The 18,417-nt window shown below is 57.7% G+C and overlaps 1 protein-coding gene across 1 annotated transcript; it reads right to left on the reverse strand.

Moving 5' to 3' along the window:
• Positions 1-2,394: 2,394 nt before the first annotated feature.
• Positions 2,395-16,031, reverse strand: ITIH1 (inter-alpha-trypsin inhibitor heavy chain 1). Its single transcript, XM_077129012.1, has 22 exons — positions 15,872-16,031; positions 15,574-15,594; positions 15,091-15,257; positions 14,506-14,610; positions 13,994-14,156; positions 13,434-13,544; positions 12,059-12,184; positions 11,857-11,973; positions 11,018-11,186; positions 10,804-10,929; positions 9,705-9,886; positions 9,097-9,282; positions 7,891-8,030; positions 7,062-7,216; positions 6,926-6,940; positions 6,600-6,617; positions 6,077-6,157; positions 5,823-5,936; positions 4,580-4,781; positions 3,563-3,735; positions 2,857-2,968; positions 2,395-2,690 (listed from the first exon to the last, which is right to left on the reverse strand). The coding sequence occupies exons 1-22, from the start codon at positions 15,983-15,985 to the stop codon at positions 2,561-2,563; spliced, it is 2,727 nt and encodes a 908-aa protein (XP_076985127.1). The 5' UTR covers positions 15,986-16,031; the 3' UTR covers positions 2,395-2,560.
• Between the last annotated feature and the right edge of the window lie 2,386 nt (positions 16,032-18,417).

Below are 18,417 nucleotides of genomic sequence, written 5' to 3' on the forward strand. Positions count from 1 at the left end.
GAGGGCCCGCTCCATGGTGGCCTTATGACGAGGTTTGCGTGCTCGGGTCTGACCAGCCCCTCTGGACTCTGAGCTCCTGCAGGGCTGGGCCATGTCACCTTCACCCTTCTGCTCCCAGGGCCTGGCCGGGGACTTGACTGCCCTCATGTTCTCGGGGAGTCATTCCCCTCAAAGTCTGCAGTGAGGCTGGGGTCCTGGCCTCGAGTGCAACATGAGCTTCAGGGGCGGGGCCTGGACCCTCGCAATGGGGCTGGGACCCCCTCCCCCACACCAGGGCCCTGCCAATGCCTGCCCCAGGGAGGCCACCACATGCGCACACACCCACCGCTCCTCTGAACTATGTTGTCTCAAGGACCCTCCCGCTGTACCCACTACTGAATGGGGTAGATGGGGTGCCCGCCCAGGATGACTAACCTGTCCACCGTGCCACAGCCAGGCTGAGCTCTGGGCCTCGGACTGCAGGACATACAGAGAGAGCTGGCTGCGGGGAGCAGAGAGACAGAGAGAGCAGGCAGATAAGGGGGAGGTGGAGCAAAAAGGGTGTGGGCTAATTATCACAAGTGCCAGGAGCCACAGAAGCAATGGCAGAGGGTTGCCCAGTCAGTGAGGTGATGGCAGATGGACAGACGCCTTGCTGGTGAGGTGCCATGGGCTTCGAAGGCCTGTGCTTGAGGCCTGGCTGGGGCGCCTGTCTCCTCAGGCCTCCCGAATCCTTACACCAACCCCACTGCTGGTGGTACTAAGCTCAGAGGTGCTAGAGACCAAGGTCAGCAGGTGCTGACCCCAGGTGCTGGGAGCAAAGCCCTCTCAGAGCTGCACGCACAAGCCCTACAGCCCTACGGCCCTGCAGCCCGGCCCTCGTGCTGCCTGGCTCCTGGACGTCTCATTCAGCTGGTCATTTTCAGCGCCTGGGATCCCTGACCACCAGGAACCTTGTGGTCCTGCCCAACATGGCCCAGTGGCTCTTCCCCACGGCCCTGCGGCTGCCCACACAGCTCCCCTGAGCCTATTTCTTCTAGGCCACATCATGTCCCAAAATGCTTGGCATTGGGGTGGAGGGGGGTGACTTGAAATAAGGATTCCGAGGCTGCTCAAGAGGCCCCCAAGGGATAGTGGGGGATTTGGAGGGACCCAGAGCCATCCGGCAGAATTTGGAATTCAACGGGAGGTAAGAGATCTTCAGGCTCCCCCTCCCCCATCCTACAGAGGGGAAGCTGAGACGCTACTGGGCGGGGACCGGGCCAGCAGCACCCTGGGGAAGCCCAGGGTACCCCAAGGGGCGGCTTGGTCTCTAACAGCCCCACAGTCCCCTTGGGACTGGGGCGGCCTTTGAGCTCGGCGTTTGTTGTTGATGGGGCCTTGGTGCCAGCCCTTGCTCCATCCAGGCCCTAACCAGCCTCATCTGAAGTGGGAACTGGACAGAAGCCCACAGAGAGAGAGCAGAAACCCTTCAAAAAGGAGCGGGTGGGGCCCCTCAGCCCCTCACCCTAGGGTCAGTGGTTCCCCACAGCAGGCGCCGTGAGGCCGAGGGAATCAGCCCGGATGGTGGAATTTCGGGCATCGGTGTGAGGAGAAAGGGGGTGCCGTTGCCGGCCCCCTGAAATCGCAGTTACTGGGTAGTGACTGTCTCTGCCTTTGGGCAACAGCAGCCCTGCGGTCAAGGGGAATGGAGCTGAGGGCAGAGGTCCGGGACCACCCCCTGAGCTCGGGGTCCCCGTGGGCACAGCCTCCAGGCCTGGCAGAACGTCTTCAGGGCCCCAAGGCCATATATAAACATTCTCTCCAGCATTCTTTCTAAGTGGTATTTTGAATTATCCAGAACCAGGTCCCAACAGGCTTTGCCCTCCCATTGGCCTCCCTGCCTGGCTGGAGCGGTTATGTGCAAGATTCTAAGCTAGACAGGATGGGTTCAAATCCCAGCGCTGACACTTCCAAGCTGAGTGGTTTTGGACAAATTACCTAACCTCTCGGTGCCTCGGTTCCCTGAGATGTAAATAGGCATGATGGAAGTGTCCCCTAGGGCAGTTGTGAGCATAAACTTAGTTAATTCAATAAGGTACTTGGGACCATGCCTGGTGACAGGAAGCCCTGGGTGAGCTGTGACTGTTTGTTGCTGGTCATCCCTGTGGACGCTGCTGGAGTGTCCATTAGTCCCTGGATCTGGGGGTAGCTGTGTGCAGGGGAGACTCAGGGGACCCAGAAGTCGCGAGGCCAGGCAGCTGCAGGGAAGAGGGCAGCGGTGTACGAGGGGGCAGTGTCGGCACAGGTTCCCCTCCAGCCTCCCACCAGCTTCTCCCCAGATCCTAGGCCTGCTGGGATCGGAGCTCCAGACCCAGCTCCCCAAGCCCTTTGATGGGCAGCATCTTGGGCTCCCTCCCTCCATCCTCCTCCCACAAAAAAGCAGGCAGCCCTGGCTGACCACAGCCTCTCTTTAATGGAAATCACGGACTGCTCTGACCCGGCGGACAGCCAGGAGGGGGAGGTGTGGCTGGGCCACAGGTCAGGATGCTCTCCTCCTCCTCTGCATGGTCCCCAGAGAAGACATGTGCTGGGTAGGGGCTCAGAAGATGTCAGGGACAATATAATCGGTGTGGACGCCATCGATCAGTCCGGCCCCATTGTCATGGACAAACCAGCAGGTCACCTCGGCACCGTGTCGGGGGTCCTTGCTGTAGTCTCTTTGCAAGCCCCTGGGGAGAGATGCCTGGGGTCAGCTGCACCCCCCAGACCTGGCAGGGCCACACCTCCCTCCCAGGAGGCCCACCCCACCCATGTGACCCTTTGAGGAAGGGCCAGGCCAGTGATGGGACTTGCAGAGCCACTCAGAGCAGAAGTGCTGGGAGAACAGCCCCTCACCTGGTGACCGTCAGCCGGTGGTTCTTCACCACCATCGTGGCGTCAGGCTTCGTGGGGTCAGAGCCTGGGCGGATGTTCGTTACTTCAAAATCCAGGGGGTGGAAGAATTGCCCTGGAAAGGCACATCAGAGGCTCGGTTACCATGTGGGCTGCCTTGTGCCTGCCTTGCACATAGTAGATTTTCACTGGAGGCTGAGAGATGCTTGAACACTTTTTCTAGGGCTTAACTGTTTCTGGTAAGATTGGCATCAAAAGCCGCCTGCTACAGAGAAACATATTTCCAGGTGGCCCTACATCCTGTCTCTTTTAACCATCTCCAAAGGAGAGAAGTTAGAGGGAAGGTGTTAGAGGGGAAGGTGCCCGCAGAGTGGAGGATACACTGGGAGGTCACATAGGAGAAGCAGTGTGGCGCTGGCCCATCCTCCCCCCAGGTCTCTGCAGCCCCCTGGACTTTTCTATTTGCTGATCAGACCTCTGCCCACTCGCCCCCATGCACAAGGAAGCTTTTGTTTCACCAGGTGTGTGGCTGCAGCCTTTCTGAGGGGCGAGACCCTTGCCAGGATCCCCCTCCTCAGCAGCTCGAAGCTTTGGAGACCATGCTGGAGGTGGGATCGTCTCCATGCCCAGGACACATGGCCCTGGACGCCTGACAAGTTTGTGGGCTTCAGACCCCACCCCATAGCTCGGCCTGCCTGGCCGGCCGTACCCAGCAGCCCGTGCGTCCGCGCTGACATCCGATGACTATCCAGCACGTAGAAGCCCAAAAAGTCCCGGTGGACGGCGCTCCCCCTCCACACCCGGTGCAGGAGAACCTCGAAGGTGCCCCTGTCATCCACGGACACCACCAGGCTCCTCCTCTTGTTAATGGTCACCACCACCCTGCAGGACCGGACCAGCCATGAGGGCAGGTACAACTGCACTGCACCCATCTCCGCTCAGCCACCCCCAGCCTCCAGGACCCAGCTATCGTGAGTCTGCCCGGTCCCTGGTCCCCAGGTGGCTGGGTATTCCCTGCTCCACACTCCCTCTCACATGTTGCTGCTGTGTATGGGGCCCTTACAACGTACAGGCACTTTCCCAGGCCCTCCACACATGCCGCGTCATTCAAGTCTCACTCTGACCCTGTGAGAACCAAGGCTCAGAGAAGTTAGGTTACTTGTCCAAGGTCGCACAGCTGGTAAGTGGTGGAGCCAGGACTTGGGCTCCAGCCTGCCTAATATTAGGGTCTGTGTTCTCTGACTCCTACTCATCACCTGTGTCTTCCACACCAGACTCTGCCCTGCTCCTCCTTTAGCTCAGCTGCTGAGCATAGGGCTCTAGTGCTCAATGGAGTTTGTTGAATGAATGAGTATACAAAGGAACAAACACAAGACAAGGCAGACTAAAACAAGTGCCAAAAGAGAAGTTCAGAGAACTCTGGGGATTCGCCAGAGGAAGAGGCTAGGACAGCTTCAGAGAAGAGGTGCCCTTTGCACTGGACCTGGAAAGATGAACAGGCTTTGTTTGGTTGGGAAGGGGTGGACTGGAGGGCCAGACTTCCGGGCAGCTGAGCCCCAAGAGGGGGTGGTTCTCCGGGTCTGGCAGGTCTGCACAGCCCACCCACTGACACAGCTCAGGGGACGAGGGCCCTGCAGGCTCAGGCAGCAGCGCTGGCTCTGAGCTCCGTGCTTTGGCCACGGCTCCCCCCAGCCTCCTGTTCCAGGTGTGGCCCCAGGCCGGTTACCCATCCTGCTTCAGGACAGCCTGGTCCTTCCAGGAGAACACAGGCCCGCCCCAGCCGGGGTTCATGGTGATGTTCTGAGGAGTCACTTCCAGCTGAAAGCCAGTTGCAGGATTTGCGATACCTAGCCGCCCGAAGTACGTGCCCGCAGGCTGCCCGGGGCTCCCGGCCTCGTCCCCAATGAGCTGCCCATTGACGAAGAAGCCTGCGGTGGGGCAAGGAGATCATCCGGGTCAGGGAAGGGCAAGCTCTCATCGGACCCTTTCCCAGCCTGCCTTTACTCATTGCACGCCTCCTTCCTGGGGGGGGCCCCGCCTGCCTCTCGTGCCACTGGGTCTCAGAGGCCTCACCAATGAGGAAGCTGCAAGACAGCTCCCGCCACTGGCAGCACCACCTCCCTTCCCTCACTACCTCTCTCCCATCCGCTCCAACCCCTCTAGATATCTGGTGCTTAGCCCCCATTTCTGGGTCCTGGAGGAAGTCTTGCCTTATCGAGAGCAGGACAGGTGCCTGCCCCTTCTCTGTGACCCCCGACCCAGGGTCTTTACAGAGGCCTCCCCTGAGCTGAACAGCCAAAGAGCCGCCACCATCTCAACCCGGCATGCCCCACTCTGCAGTGGTCTGCGATGAATTTGTTCACCGGTTTGTCTGTCTCCCCTCCCTAAACTCCATGAGAATAGGGACTTTGGTCAGTCCCCACTGCATCCCCAGCCCCTAGTGGATGCTCACGAGGGGATGCTCTCTTCGGAAGAGCCGGCTGGACTGGGAGAGAGGGAGAAAGGAGGGGGAGATGGCTGAGAGGAGAGGAGGTAATCCCCCATCACCGCAGGAGAGAGGCTCCCAAGCTCCAATTAGCCACATGGTGGAGGAAGAGGTGGGGGCAGGATCAGTTACATAATTTGCAGGATCCAGTGCAAAATGTAAATGTGGGGACCTTTGTTAAAAGATTATGAAGAAGTTCAACATGGTAACAGCAGAGCATTAAACCACGTGCAGACCCTTTCTAAGCACGGGCCCTGGACGCCTGCCCGGGTCACACACCTGTGAAGGCAGCCTGGGGTTGGGTCCAGCCACATGGATGGGAAGGGAAGAAGGCGGGTGGGGCTCAGGGAGGTGAAGGGAGCACAGGGCGGTGGGGAGGGGAGGCTGCGGCCACTGTCCTGTCCACGGCTGAATGTCAAGGGTGGAGGGAGTGCCCGGCCCTGCCGTGGCCCATGAGTGGCAGAGGGCGTGATGCCCACAGTACCTGTGTCAGGGTCCTGCACCAGGCTCAGGACCACGCCAGGCTCCTCGTTGATGTTGAAGCACAGGGTGTCCTCTTTCTGGGGCACGTGGATGATGAAGTGGGGATCAGTGTCCACTGGGGGCACAGCACGGACTCTGTTAGATTGGGTGTCGGGGAGATAGCGCCGGCCAAGTGCAAAGGTTCGACCTGGCAGGTCCCAGAGAAAGAGATGCCAAGTGGCATGGGTGCCTCCCGCAGACCACACAAGGACTCACCGCCCGTCACTTGGTTTGGCACCTGCTGGACACCGGGGCTGGTGTGCGTCGGGGAAGCCTGAGAGCCTGGGAGCACGAACGCTGGCAGGCGAAGGAGAATGGCTTTTAGAAGGAAGGTGGCTAGGCCTGAGCCAGAGCTGGCAGTCCCTTTCCTGATGCCCCCTGCCAGCCCGGCGGTGGGCCTGAGCCCCGCGGGAGCAGGAGTGGACACAAAACGTCCTTGCCCTGGACTGCCTCCAGGCTGTGGGACCAGAGGTTTGGTTCAGCCGGGGTGGGCGGGCAACCCCGAGGGGGCCATGGCCTAAGGGTGGGGGAGGCCAAGCCCCAGCTGAGGGACTGTTCTGGAGATTCCCAACAAGAGGCAGTGAAGAGCTGAAGAGAGAGAGGAGGGAGGCCTTAAGCTCATCAGGCAAATGGGGATGACCATTTGTGGGGTGTGGGGGGGCAGCTGGATGAACGTGGAGCCTGGGGGACAGCAGCTTGTGAAGCAGAGAGAGGCGTCACCGGGCTGGCCGTCACTTACTCCTTCGTCCCAGCATCTCTGAGAAGACAGTGGCATACAGGGTGTGTCACCTGCCGTGCCCCAGGCCACGGCAGGTCCTGGGCCCACCGCCAAACCCTACCTGGTGCTGGGCCCCTCCCGGTCATACCAAGGGCCCGGGGGGGAAGCACGGAGGAGGTGGCACCTCGTCTGCTGCCACGTGGGGCAGGGCAGCCGGGGGCAGGAGAGGGGTTGGGCCAGGGAGCCGAGGCAGGAAACCACCCTGACGGCCAACCCTGTGCGGCCGCCCGCGCCCCTGCCCAGCCGCTGACAGCCCGTCCCTGGAACCAAAACGACCGGAAACTCACCCAAGGGCAGAGAATCTGGAAGAAAGAGAAAGGAAAGAGAATTCAAGTCCAAGGGGATTGTTTTTGATGCTCTGAAACCTCCCCACAGCCCCCTCCCCGCCGCCGCCTCCCCGGGTGTGGCGCCCACGGCCCCTACCCTCCAGGGGCTTGTCGATGATGGGCTCCAGGCCGTCCTGGTCCTCCATGCCGCCGATGGTCATCGAGGTCAGCGGGGTCACGAACTGATAGGCCAGTGACATCTTCAGAGCCTCGGCCGACAGCTTGGCCTTCTCCTCCCCCTCCACCATCATCCTGCAGACAGACACGTCCCCCAGCCCCTCCGCTAGGACAATGACAGCCTCGCGCTCCCTCATCCTTTCACTCATTCACTCACTCACTCACCCATTTGTTCACTCACTCACTCATTCACTCAACAAACATTTATTAAGCACCTCCAACGCTTACTGTTAAAATTCAGCAAATGTGTCCTTAAGGACCTCATGGTTTAATGACTTCCTACAGAAAACAGGAAACAGGCCTGAGGATTGTTTGAGGGGTGAGGGGGGATGCCTCAGAGATACACAGAGAATTTAATGGCTGTGAGACCTGGGGAAAATGGCCTAACCTCTCTGAACCTCAGTTTGCTTGTCTGTGAAATGGGGATAGTGAGAGAATTTCCTCACATGCGGTGAGGATGAGATGAGTGTGTCTGGACCCAGCAGCCGCATGATACAGCATAGCTTGCAACTTGGAGCAGGCAAACAGTGGGCTGCCCTTTGCCCCCGCTGGGGCCCCATCCACACTGTTGACTGACTGGTTGATATTAACTTGGTGAGCAGGGCAGAAGGAGCAAAGTAAATCTGACCTGCTTGCAACCCGAGGGCCCAGAACAGCCCCTTCTTTGTTTACCTCGTGGGTCCAGCAGCCAGGTTGGGTGGGGACTTGCGGGGGCACAGTGCCCGCCCCGGGGGTCCCAAGGGTCCTACCTCTTGGCCAGCAGCTCCTGAATGGTGAGGTAAGCCCAGAGGCGCTCCACGTGGTTCTCCAGCATGTGGCCCCGCTCGTGGAGCAGCTTCTTCATCTCCTCCTCATCCATCAGGCAGGTCGTCTCGAACTGTTGGCCCTCCTGAGGTTTGAGGCAGCTGAGAGGCCATCGTGAGCATAGCCCTGGGCTCATGCTTGAGGCTCCAAGGGGCCCCGCGATGGCTGGGTCTCTGCTCTGTCCTCAGCCACATGACAGCCCTGTCCGGGACCTGCTCTCCTAATCCTGCCTCCTTCCTCCGTCCCTGACACCCTGCCTCATCCATCCGCCATCCATCCACCCACCCATCCATTCACTCACTCTACAAATGATTGCTGAGTGCCCTCTGTGAGCCGGACGGCCTGGGCGCTGGGATCCAGGGGGAGGGGCGGAGCAGACCCCGGCCTCACGGAATTCCCCTCATCGGGAAGACCAGTGAGCACCTGATGGCCGGGGCGCTTCCACCATGACCTGTGCCTTCCAACGCACGCCGGGTCCTGAGCAGCTTGCACCGTTCACCCTGTCACTGCACTAATGTGCCTTCTATCCCCCGCCACGGTAGCAGAGGCCGCCCCTGCCCAAGGGCTTCCTATGTACCAGGCACCACGCAGGCGTGTTACATGATTTACTGAATTTACTCCACACGACATTCCAGTGAGGTGTTACCCCACGGCACAGAAAAAGAAACTGAGGCCTAGAGAGCTGGACCCACATGACTGGTCAGGGCAGAGCTGGGGTCCCGCCCGCTCTCCCCACTCAAAGTCCATCTTCTGAACCTTTAACTACACTGAGGAGCTCATTCCCAGGCCCTGTGAGGACGGGGCCCAGGTCTCGCACACCCGCAGCCCCCATGCACACGCACACAGGCTGCACCCCACGTGCGCGGTAGGTGCTCAGGAGAGGACCTGCCAGGTGAGAAGGGAGAGGACAGCCTCCTGCTCTCTCACCCCCTGGGGAGAATGATATGAAGACAAGGGGTGGCCCATTTTGGGCCAAGGGACTTCAACAACCCATTCCAGTCGGTGCGCCGCTGGGGACACCTGTGTGGAAGAGTCTTCAGGCCTGGCAGCTTTGGGGAGTGCTCCTCTGGGGGAACAGAAGGCCCCTGGGTGTGGGCAGGCTGGGGGACAGGGCGGGGTTGGAGCCCCACCCAGCCAGGCCGTCCACTTACCCCCTGGGCTCGCACATTGGCCTTGAAGCTGTCCTGCTTGTGGTCCGCGAGGCGCCCGGCCACCACGATCTCTGAGCCTTCGTAGTACTGCTTGTGGCGGTGCTGGGTCAGGGCCGAGACCATGTCCTGGGGGTACTGCAGCTCCACGTCCACCAGCAGGGGGTTGGCTACTTGGTTGTAGAAGCCCTGTGGGGGTGGCGGCCACAGCCTCAGAGCCAGCAGGACACCTGGGCATCGGGCCCCGAGTTCCCGCCCCTGAAGGGAAGCGTCCCCACCTCTGCCCTGTGCGTCCATCCTCCTCAACACCCCTGGCTTGGTGGGTGTTGCCTTCTGCTCCCCAACAGCCCCATCGGCCCACACCCCAGACAGTGAGATCCTCAGAAGCCAAGACCACCGTCTCACACGTCTAGCGGCGTTGGGTGAAGGCCACCGTGTGGGGTCCTGAGCTCTGTCGGATTCCCACTCACTAAGTGGGAGGGTGGGGATCCCCACAACGGAGAAGAAATCTAGGCAAGTCAGTGTCTCTAGGTCACGTGGCTGATTCAAAACCTCCTCTAGGCTGCCGGGCCACGGGGCGCTGTGGGCTCAGGTCTGGGGCGGGGCACAACCTGCAACTGCTGGGCAGCGTCGTGGTCCTCATAGATCCTCTGAGCCTGCCCGCTGTTCTCCAGGGACATGGCCTCCAGGAAGTTGAAGTCCAGCTTGTCACCAAAGCCCAGGTTGTACAGTGGGAACCTGCCTCGGATGGCATTGCGGATGTTCTCGCGGATTTGGGAACGGTCCGTCACCCCTGCAGCCACACACCCGGCACTGACAGGAGCCCAGCCCAGGGCACGCGGGGCATGAACGGGGTGGGGACACTCCCGGGTGCCCGAGCCTCCCACCTCCGGGCCCCACAGGTGAATCGAAGCAACACTTCCTCCTCACTCATCTTTAAGTGCAGCACCCGCCAACAGGGTCCTGCGCAGACACCCCTCCCCCATCTATATGCACCTGTCACAAGCAGCCCTGACTTGTCCACCATCAACCCTCCATGGTTGCTTGCTGTGGCCTATGAAGGCTTGCTGAACTGCTCGCTCTCATCCCACCTGAGTCTACACCTGACCGCAGTTCCCAGATATACCGTGCCATTGTATGCAGGTCTTGGTCCTGGGGTCTCCTCTGCCAGGAATCCATTCCTGCCTCTCCTCTCCTCCTTCCCAACTGAGCTCAGGAGTTCCTCCCCCAAGAGGCCTTCCGAGACCCTGCTCAGACCAGGTGCCCCTCGGCTGTGGTCCCACAGTCCCCTGGTCTTTCAGGGCCCTCAACGGAACTTCTCCTGCGTCTGCCTCCGCCAGTGGACCCTGGGCTTCTTGAGGGCAGACATATGTCTCATTCCCTTGGTATCTCCTCTTGGTCCTTAGCCCTGTGCTTGGCACTTAGTAGGTGCTCCCGAAATAGTTCATTCAATTTAACCTAGGATTCTGCCCGTCCTCCAGGGCCACGTGCAGCCCCATGTCTTACAGGAAATGCCCTGATTTTCTGACTTGTAGGACAGAAGCACACCTTGGAGCTCCCACAGAGTTGCAATCTGAGCTGTACTTGACTTTATCCTGAGCCATTCTGCCCCACAACAGCCTCTCCAGTGGTTACTTTTCTGACTTTGGCTTGAATGCTTTCAACAGCAGAGAGATCACCACCTCCCAAGGCAGCTTTTCAGGTACTTACCCTCAGTGGGCTCGCCATCTGTCAACATGATGAGAACTGATGCACGGTTTCTTAGTTCTGGGAGGGTTTGCTGAGCTTTGTTCAAGATCTCGATTCCCCGGAGCAAACCTCCATTCAGGTTTGTGGCTGCAAAGGAGAGAAAGCAGATCAGCATATGTCCTCATCCTGAGGGTCCAGAGGCAACTCCGCAGCGGCCTGAGATCCCCAACCTTACCCCCGTTCAGAGAGAACCGCTGCACGAAGTCTCGAGCTGCTTGCAGATTGGCCGTGGATGCCTGTACCAGGGAGCCCCTCCATGATTGCACTTGAGACCCAAAGAGAACGAAGTCGAAGTAGTCATTTGGCCGCACATCCCCCAGGATTTTAAGAAGTGCCTCCTTGGTCTGCAAGGACAAGGCAGTTAGTGGAGGAGCAGCACCGCCCCAGGGTGGCCCTGTTCAGGGATCCATAGGACAGAAGGACATGGGAGAAAAGCAGGTGGGGATGGATAGGACAGCTTGGTGGCCCAGGAGAGGCGTGTCCTGCTGGGCCCTGGGATGCATGAGGAGGACGGAGAAGGTGAGGGGACCCAGCGTGGGGAGAAGAAATGATGAGGAGTCTGGATGGAGGCTGGATTAAGAAAGAAGGGAGCTGTACTTTTAAAGTTCTCCTTGGCCATGTGTGGCTTCACTGCACCATGGGCTGGGCACTCAGACCACTGAAGGCATTGGCTGTGCCCTGCCGGAGGGCATCCCCCCAAGATTATATCCTACACTTGTAGTAGAGAGGTTGTATCTTCTAATCTGTTCTCCATAAGCCCCAGGGCCCTATGGGCATTGCTTTCATTCCCATTTTTGTCACTGGGAGAGGCAAACAGGCTTGCCCCAGGTTGCACGGTGAGGAAATGGTGGCTGAGTCCAGGGTCCCTGACCACTGGGATTTCCTGTTAGGTCCCTCTGTCTCCCGGTAAGAGCAGAAGTCCTGACCCCATACTATGGCAGCAAAACCAGTGCAGCGTGGGTGATGGGGCCGAAGAAGCTTCTGCAGTGTGAAATGTTAAAGCTGCAGTTTAACCTGCTTCAATTTTTGGCCTTCCATGGAACTACTGACGTCAATCACAAAAACCAGGTTCTTGTTCAGATTCTTCAGGTTTTGCGGGGCGAAGAAGTGGGCAAAGTGGTTATTGGCGACCTGAAACATAAGCAATGAGTGTGGCCTCTCTCCCCAGCACCCCTCGCCTGCCCTCCGGGTCTTGGGCCAGAAGGTTCAGACTCACTAGAAGGTCACAGAGCTTGTCCCGATTGACATCATAGGTCACCCTGAAGTCCCCCTTCAGCAAGGAGGTGGAGCAGGTGGGACAGGATCGCTGCTGGCCCAGCGTGGGGCGGAAAAGCACGAAGCCCTGGAACCATCAAGGGTGGGAGATGTTACCGATTCACATAGCCACAAGCTGGATGTTTGCAAAGACAACAGAAGGGGTGTGTGTGTGTGTGTGTGCGCGTGCACGCATGCGAGTGTGTGCGTGCATGCGCGTGTGAGCGTGTGCTGAGTGTAGAAATGAATCTTGTGGGCCCCCCACTCACTGCTGGGAGCCACCCTGTACGTGGCAGGAGAGAAGACACATTTCTTTGCTTCTTTTGAATTGTTGGGATTTTCTACAATAAACATCATGAGTTTGGCTATATAAACAAGGGCAAAATAGTGACAGTATGATATCATGAGGGACGTCAGTCCACCCAACTGTCGAGTGGAAAAGCAAGGCTGAAGTGCTGTGCTGCAAAATAAAACCCACCTGGAGAGAGAGAGTCAAGAACTGAAGGAAAGGCCCAGAGTGGGGGCTGAGGGCTCGCTTGACCTGTGCTCAGGGAAGCGAGGGATGGGGTTCTTACTCTAGACTTTTCTATACTTCTGCACTGTCCACATTTTCTTCAAAGAACTTTTTATCTTTATTTTTTTGTTTGTTATTAAAGTCAGATATACATATCAAAGAAAAACTTGAAAGAAATTGTGAGGGAGACAAAGACCCCTCTGTAAGACACATTTCTTTTAAATGACTTGCTGTGGAGTCGCTAACCAAGGTTGGTGGCAACTTAAGGGTTTGCTCACAGCTTGGGTTGAGGGTGAGCCAGGAAGCAGGACAGCAGCTGGCACCACCCTACCACACTCCTCCAGGGCCCGGGAAGGGGCAACCAGGGGCGTCTGGGGTTCCTGCAAATGGGTGGTGAGTGGCAAGATTCTAGATGGGGCAAAAGGCCTTTCCAAACTTACGTTTTCCAGAAAAATGAAGCTGGGAGTCTTAACCAGAACAGTAACTGAGGTTTGTTTATGTGCAATCATTTTTCTGCACATTTTCTCATGGGTATGAGTCAGGCAAAGAGGAAACTGAGGCACAAGTGAGCCAACAACTCACTCCAAACCATGCAACCAGTGAGTGGGGGAGTCGGGGCTGGTCTCTTCCCCAACCTCAATGTGCAGGCTTTCGTAAATTTGCCCCAAGAACCAAGAGTTCACGTGGGACCGCCTCCCTCTGAGGACTCTGAGGACAGCTAAAGCTCCTGCCTGCTTCCCAGCCCAAGTCTGGACCGTCCATAAAGGCTTGGACCAGGCTGAGAAAGTCGCAGAGAGCCAGCGCTCCCAGCCTCTCCACGCACCTTTTTTCCTGAGAAGGACTTCTTGATGGTCTGGGCCAGGTCCCCAGGGAGGAAGGAGGCCTGGGCATCCAGCTTGCTGACCCCCTGAGGCTCGAAGATGTCCACATAGATCTGCAACATTGAAGCAAACTCTGCACCAGGACTCCCATTCGGGCCATCACCATGTCCTAGCCAAGAGCCAGCACGTGCCCTGGCCACCTGACCTCAGCACGCGGTGTGGCCTGTAGCCCCTCAGGTTGCCCAAAACTTTCTGGTATGCAAACTACTAGACATGTCTTGTGATCCTTGTGGCAAGAAGTCCCCATTTAACAGATGAGCAAACCGAGGTTCAGAGAGAAGGGGGAGGTTGTAGGGCTCAAGAAGCTCCCTGTCCAAGAAAAGCTGCTCGCAGCCCACCCTGAGGTGGCATCCATCCCCTTCCCTGTGTGCTCAGGCCGGGGCTGGCCCATGGTGAAAGCTTAACCAAAAGTCGGAGCCATGGAGAGATGGGGAGGCAGGACCCCTCCCGAAACGTGCCCCCTGCATGGAGGCCACCTGCATCTGAGGTCACCTGCAGCTACCTCAAAGTGATGGACCAGCTGCTTGGGTTTGACTTTGATAACGATGTCATACTGCTTAAGTTTTCGCTTCAGCACCTCCTCATAGGTCAGCTGGAATGTGACCTTGCTCCGGGGACTGACGGTGAGATGGATGGTGAATTGCTCCATCGACCTCCCTGAAGCCCTAGATGTGCCGCAGAGACAACAGACAGGCAGACAGTAAGCGATGCCTGGGCCCTTGTCACCTAAAGCATGGTCCTCGGAGCAGCCTGTCTTATTTTAGTGCTGCTCCCAGGTTTCCTTGATCTTGACCAGCTGGCGCGTCAGGGACCGGGGATGGGGGCCCCACCTCTCCCGAGGTTGATCTGGGAAAAGAACAACTGGACGCCAGCCTTGTCCCGTGCGTCTGTGCCAGCATTCGGGGTTTAGGCAGTTCGGACACTCTTCCATCAGCCTGTTGCTTGCAGCTCTCACATCTGTCCTCGCGAGGGTGAGCAGCACCCGACACCGGGCCAGCGGGGCCCGGAACTCACCTGACCAGGCCAGCAGTCTCTCCTGAGATGGACGCCTTCCGGTACTGCTTCCACGCTGCCACTTTGTCCTTTATGTTGGCCACAAATGCCTTCCCATCTGCTGTGCTGTGGGGAAGGAAGAGGGTCCTCAGGGGAAGTGTCCCCACACAAGTCCTTCCTGGTGGGGGCCCTGAGGACGCTCATCCACACGAGCGCTGGCAGGAAGGTGCCCCTGACTGGCCTCCCGCCACCCCCGGTGCTGGGCAGGGGCCCACGGGCAGCGAGGTGGCCAAGCACGGTCACTGAGGCCAGCAGGAAGCCTTGGACCCTGGTCTTTGCTCCTCAGCCCTGGGCTGACAAACGCGCTCTCAGAGGCCAGTGTGCCTCTCAGGATGAGAGCCCAGAACAGACCTAAAGGGCTTCTTCCTCCCCTGAAAGCGGGGCTGGCCTGTGGCCCTTTTGGAAATGAGGAGATGGTGCACACTGCGCAGCTGCTCTGAGCCGCGGTCTCAGGCTGGGGCATGGTGGGTGGGCACCTCCGGGTAGGGGGTGCAGGGCGGGGGTGGGGGATGCAGGGTGGGCATGGGGGTCATGCAGGGCACGCACATGGCAAAGTCACTGATGAAGGCCGTCTTGGGGATCTCCACATCAAAGGTCACTTCCTTGGCCTGGTCGGCGCTGTTGATCACTTGGCTGGTGACGACGTAGTGAGCGAAGCGAGAGGTGACTTTGCAGTTGACTTTCAGACTCCGGATGGTCACACCATCAACACTCTACAATGAGAAGAAGTGAGGGCACCGGGGTCAGGGCTGGGCGCCCCTGAGCCGGTGAGAGGCCTCCTTGACGCGTGGGGGCTCAGCACCCAGCTCTGCCGCGAGGGGCCGAGATGCTGGGATCCCAGGGCCAGCTTCCTGGGAAGAGCCGCTCTTCCTGCCGGGGCCCAAGCTGTGGGACAGAGGAGGGGTGGGAGTAGTCCCCATTTCCAGGGCAGCCCACGGCACTGACAAAGGAGCACTCACAGGGGGACAGTGGAAAACAAAACTGGGATACCAGCCCCATCACAAACCCTCTGCTGAGACTCTCACTCACTGTGTCCACAGCCTGTCGCTTCTGCAAAATAAAACCAGGGTCAGATGTGAGTCCAACACTCAGGGGACCACAGCCTATCTGTTAAGGGATGGGGGTAAGACCCCGCTGTACCCGCTATCCCCCTGGCCTCACCTCCTCAGTGCTGCTGGAAGGTTACCTTGCGGGAGGGGCAGGGGAGAGGAGGTGTGTATGTGGGGGGAGGTGGTGACCCCAGACCTTGGTGTGGCGGTCTTGAGGCCCTCCAGGACCCCATCTAGGCCCAGCTGCCCCTTTCTGTCCCGTGGGACTAGCCACATACCTCGTTGCCCCTGGATCTGGCTGCGGCTGAGTCCTGACGGGGCATGGCCTGTAGGGCGGGGAGGGCCGCCAGGCACAAGCACAGCAGCAGCCACAGCCCCATGGCGCCATCCATGCTCTCCAGGCTCCCACTGCCTGTCCCTTCGCTCAGACCATTAATCGATAAAGTGCAGGATAAACATGGATTAAACATTAGACAAGGCCAGGGCAATTGGGGGAATCAAAAGTTGGAAGTGAGAACTTTCTCATTGGGGGATTCCCCGGCTCTCGGTTTTGCAAACTCCGGGCCGGACTCCAGACTGTGTCTCTCGGTATAGAACTGCTGTCACTCAGCAAGGATCGGGGAGACCCCAGCTGGCTCCTCATCCTGGGGGACCCACTGGGTCTGGTGCAGGGTGACCCTAGAGATACGGTGACATGTGGCAAGTCACAGTTAAAAATGGATTTCTAGGCTTCATTGCGTTTTACTTTCAAAAATTTTTAAGCATCAATAAATTTTCCAGATGGTCACTCTTTGGCCAGGGCCACAGATGCTGTGGCTTAGGGAGTGCCATGGCTTCTACTCAAGGCTGTGCTTGTGACGGCACCAACCCCAGCAACATTTCTGCCAGAGGGAGTCTGGGTGGCCAAGGGGAGGCAAAATGGGTGACCCAGGCCTGAGACCATTTGCTTTGTCTCTCTGGACCTTCTCACCCAGATCTGGGAAACACAGCAGTAAAACCGTGTCGTTCTTCCACCGGGACAGTGACACCTGGCAGGTAAAAGGGAGCTGAAGATGAATGACAAGATTTCACAGTGCAACGTGGCACACAGAGCCCCTTTCTGTCTAATTTTATCCTCATGCTGTCCCTGGGACGTTGGTCCCACAGCAAGTGATGGTGTGGGGGTCCAGCCCCAGGGATTGCAGACACATAACCATCACAGAGAAACAGGAGGGCCTCTGCTTTTGAGGAGGAAAGGAGAAGCATGTTAAAGACCCCAGAGGGTACAGTCCCCAGAGACCTCTCTGATACATTAAGTTTCTTAATTTGTATGCCCAAACCTTCTTGTCCCCAATAAGTCACAGTGCACTGGGGCAGACATGGCCCCTGGTCAGCCCACGGTGTGACCCCGGCTGGGACGTGCTAGCCACTGTGACCTGGATGAGGTGCCGGGGCCCTGAGGCCTCGCTCAGGTCTGTTTGCTCGTCCTGGACTTTGTCTTACCCGGAAGCTTCTGGGAAAGGGTTTATGGTCCCAGGCCAGCACGGCCTGTGGGCCTGTCTCCCGGCCCTTGTGGAAGATGTGGAAGAATAGATGGGCCAGCACAAAACTATACATTTGAGGTTCCGTATCCCACACAGGTATTCACAGAGCCCCGTGGTGTGCTGGCACCGTGCTAGGCACTGGGACACCAAAGCGATGAGACATGAGGGGCTTCCTGTGGCCCTTGAGCTGATGTCTCAGGAAAAGGGAGTCAGATTGGCTAAGAGCCGTGCGATGGATTCCAGTGGCCAAAAGCTGCAGAGCAGCAGAAACTGAGAGCTGCAGAAACGTGGAGGGCTGAGGCTGATCTCCCACAGGGGTTGGGAGAAGGTTCCCAGAGTAGGTGCCTGCGGGAAAGATCGGCGTTTGGGAAGGAGGAGGTAGGAAGAGGAAGGAGAGAAAAGTTGATGGGGAAGTGAGGAGTGTGCTGAGAGAAGGCAGAGGTGCCTGTGTGGTGGGGACAGGAGCTGATTGGGCAGTGGGCAAGGGGCCAGGCAAGCACGTGGGGCTGACGTAGAGGTCTACCTTTCCGGGTGGGAAACACTAAAGATATCTTGAGTGTGACCAGATCAGGATGGGCTGTTGGGAGATGGCTAGTGCCAAGCCGGGTCCGTGGCAGATGCTGGAGACACATTTGTGTGGCTTAAGAGGAGGTGGGTGTGTGTGGGAAGGGTGGAAAAGGAGGGCTAACCGTGAGGGGTGCCTGACAGGCTTCTGATCATCGTCCGTCCTAATTCATTTACTGCTCGTTACTATCCTCATGACATAGAAACTACTTGTGGCAGTTTGAAAGCTGTGGGGTGCCCCAGAAAAGGCTGTGGTTTGTTGTTAGCAAAGCTTTCCTGATTTATAAGCATATGCGTGTAGAAAGTCTTACAGAGCTTGGAAATGTTAAAGCATGCTTACCTTTAACAGATCACCTTTCACAGAGAATCCAAGTGTGTGATATTTGCACAGTGTTAGCTTTTGCCACTGGGTCTTTCTAGCAAAGCCTTAGGACGGTCTTGGTTCTTTCTTTCTTGGGGACAGCCAGGAGTGTCCCCAGTTCCTTGAAAAAAAAAAAGATTTTTATTGTTAAATATAACATATATACAAAGAAAAGAAAGAAAAAACAATGATTTTCAAAGTACACTTCAACAAGTAAAACAGAACAGATTTCAGAGTTTGTTATGAGTTACCATTCCACTATTTCAGATTTTTCCTTTTAGCTGCTCCAAAACACTAGAGGCTAGAAGAAAAATTTTTTTCTTTTTTGTGAAAAATAACATATATACAAAAAAGCAATAAATTTCAAAGCACACGG

The sequence above is a fragment of the Tamandua tetradactyla genome, chromosome 15 (assembly GCF_023851605.1).
Source record: "Tamandua tetradactyla isolate mTamTet1 chromosome 15, mTamTet1.pri, whole genome shotgun sequence".
In the NCBI taxonomy this organism is placed as follows: Eukaryota; Metazoa; Chordata; class Mammalia; order Pilosa; family Myrmecophagidae; genus Tamandua; species Tamandua tetradactyla.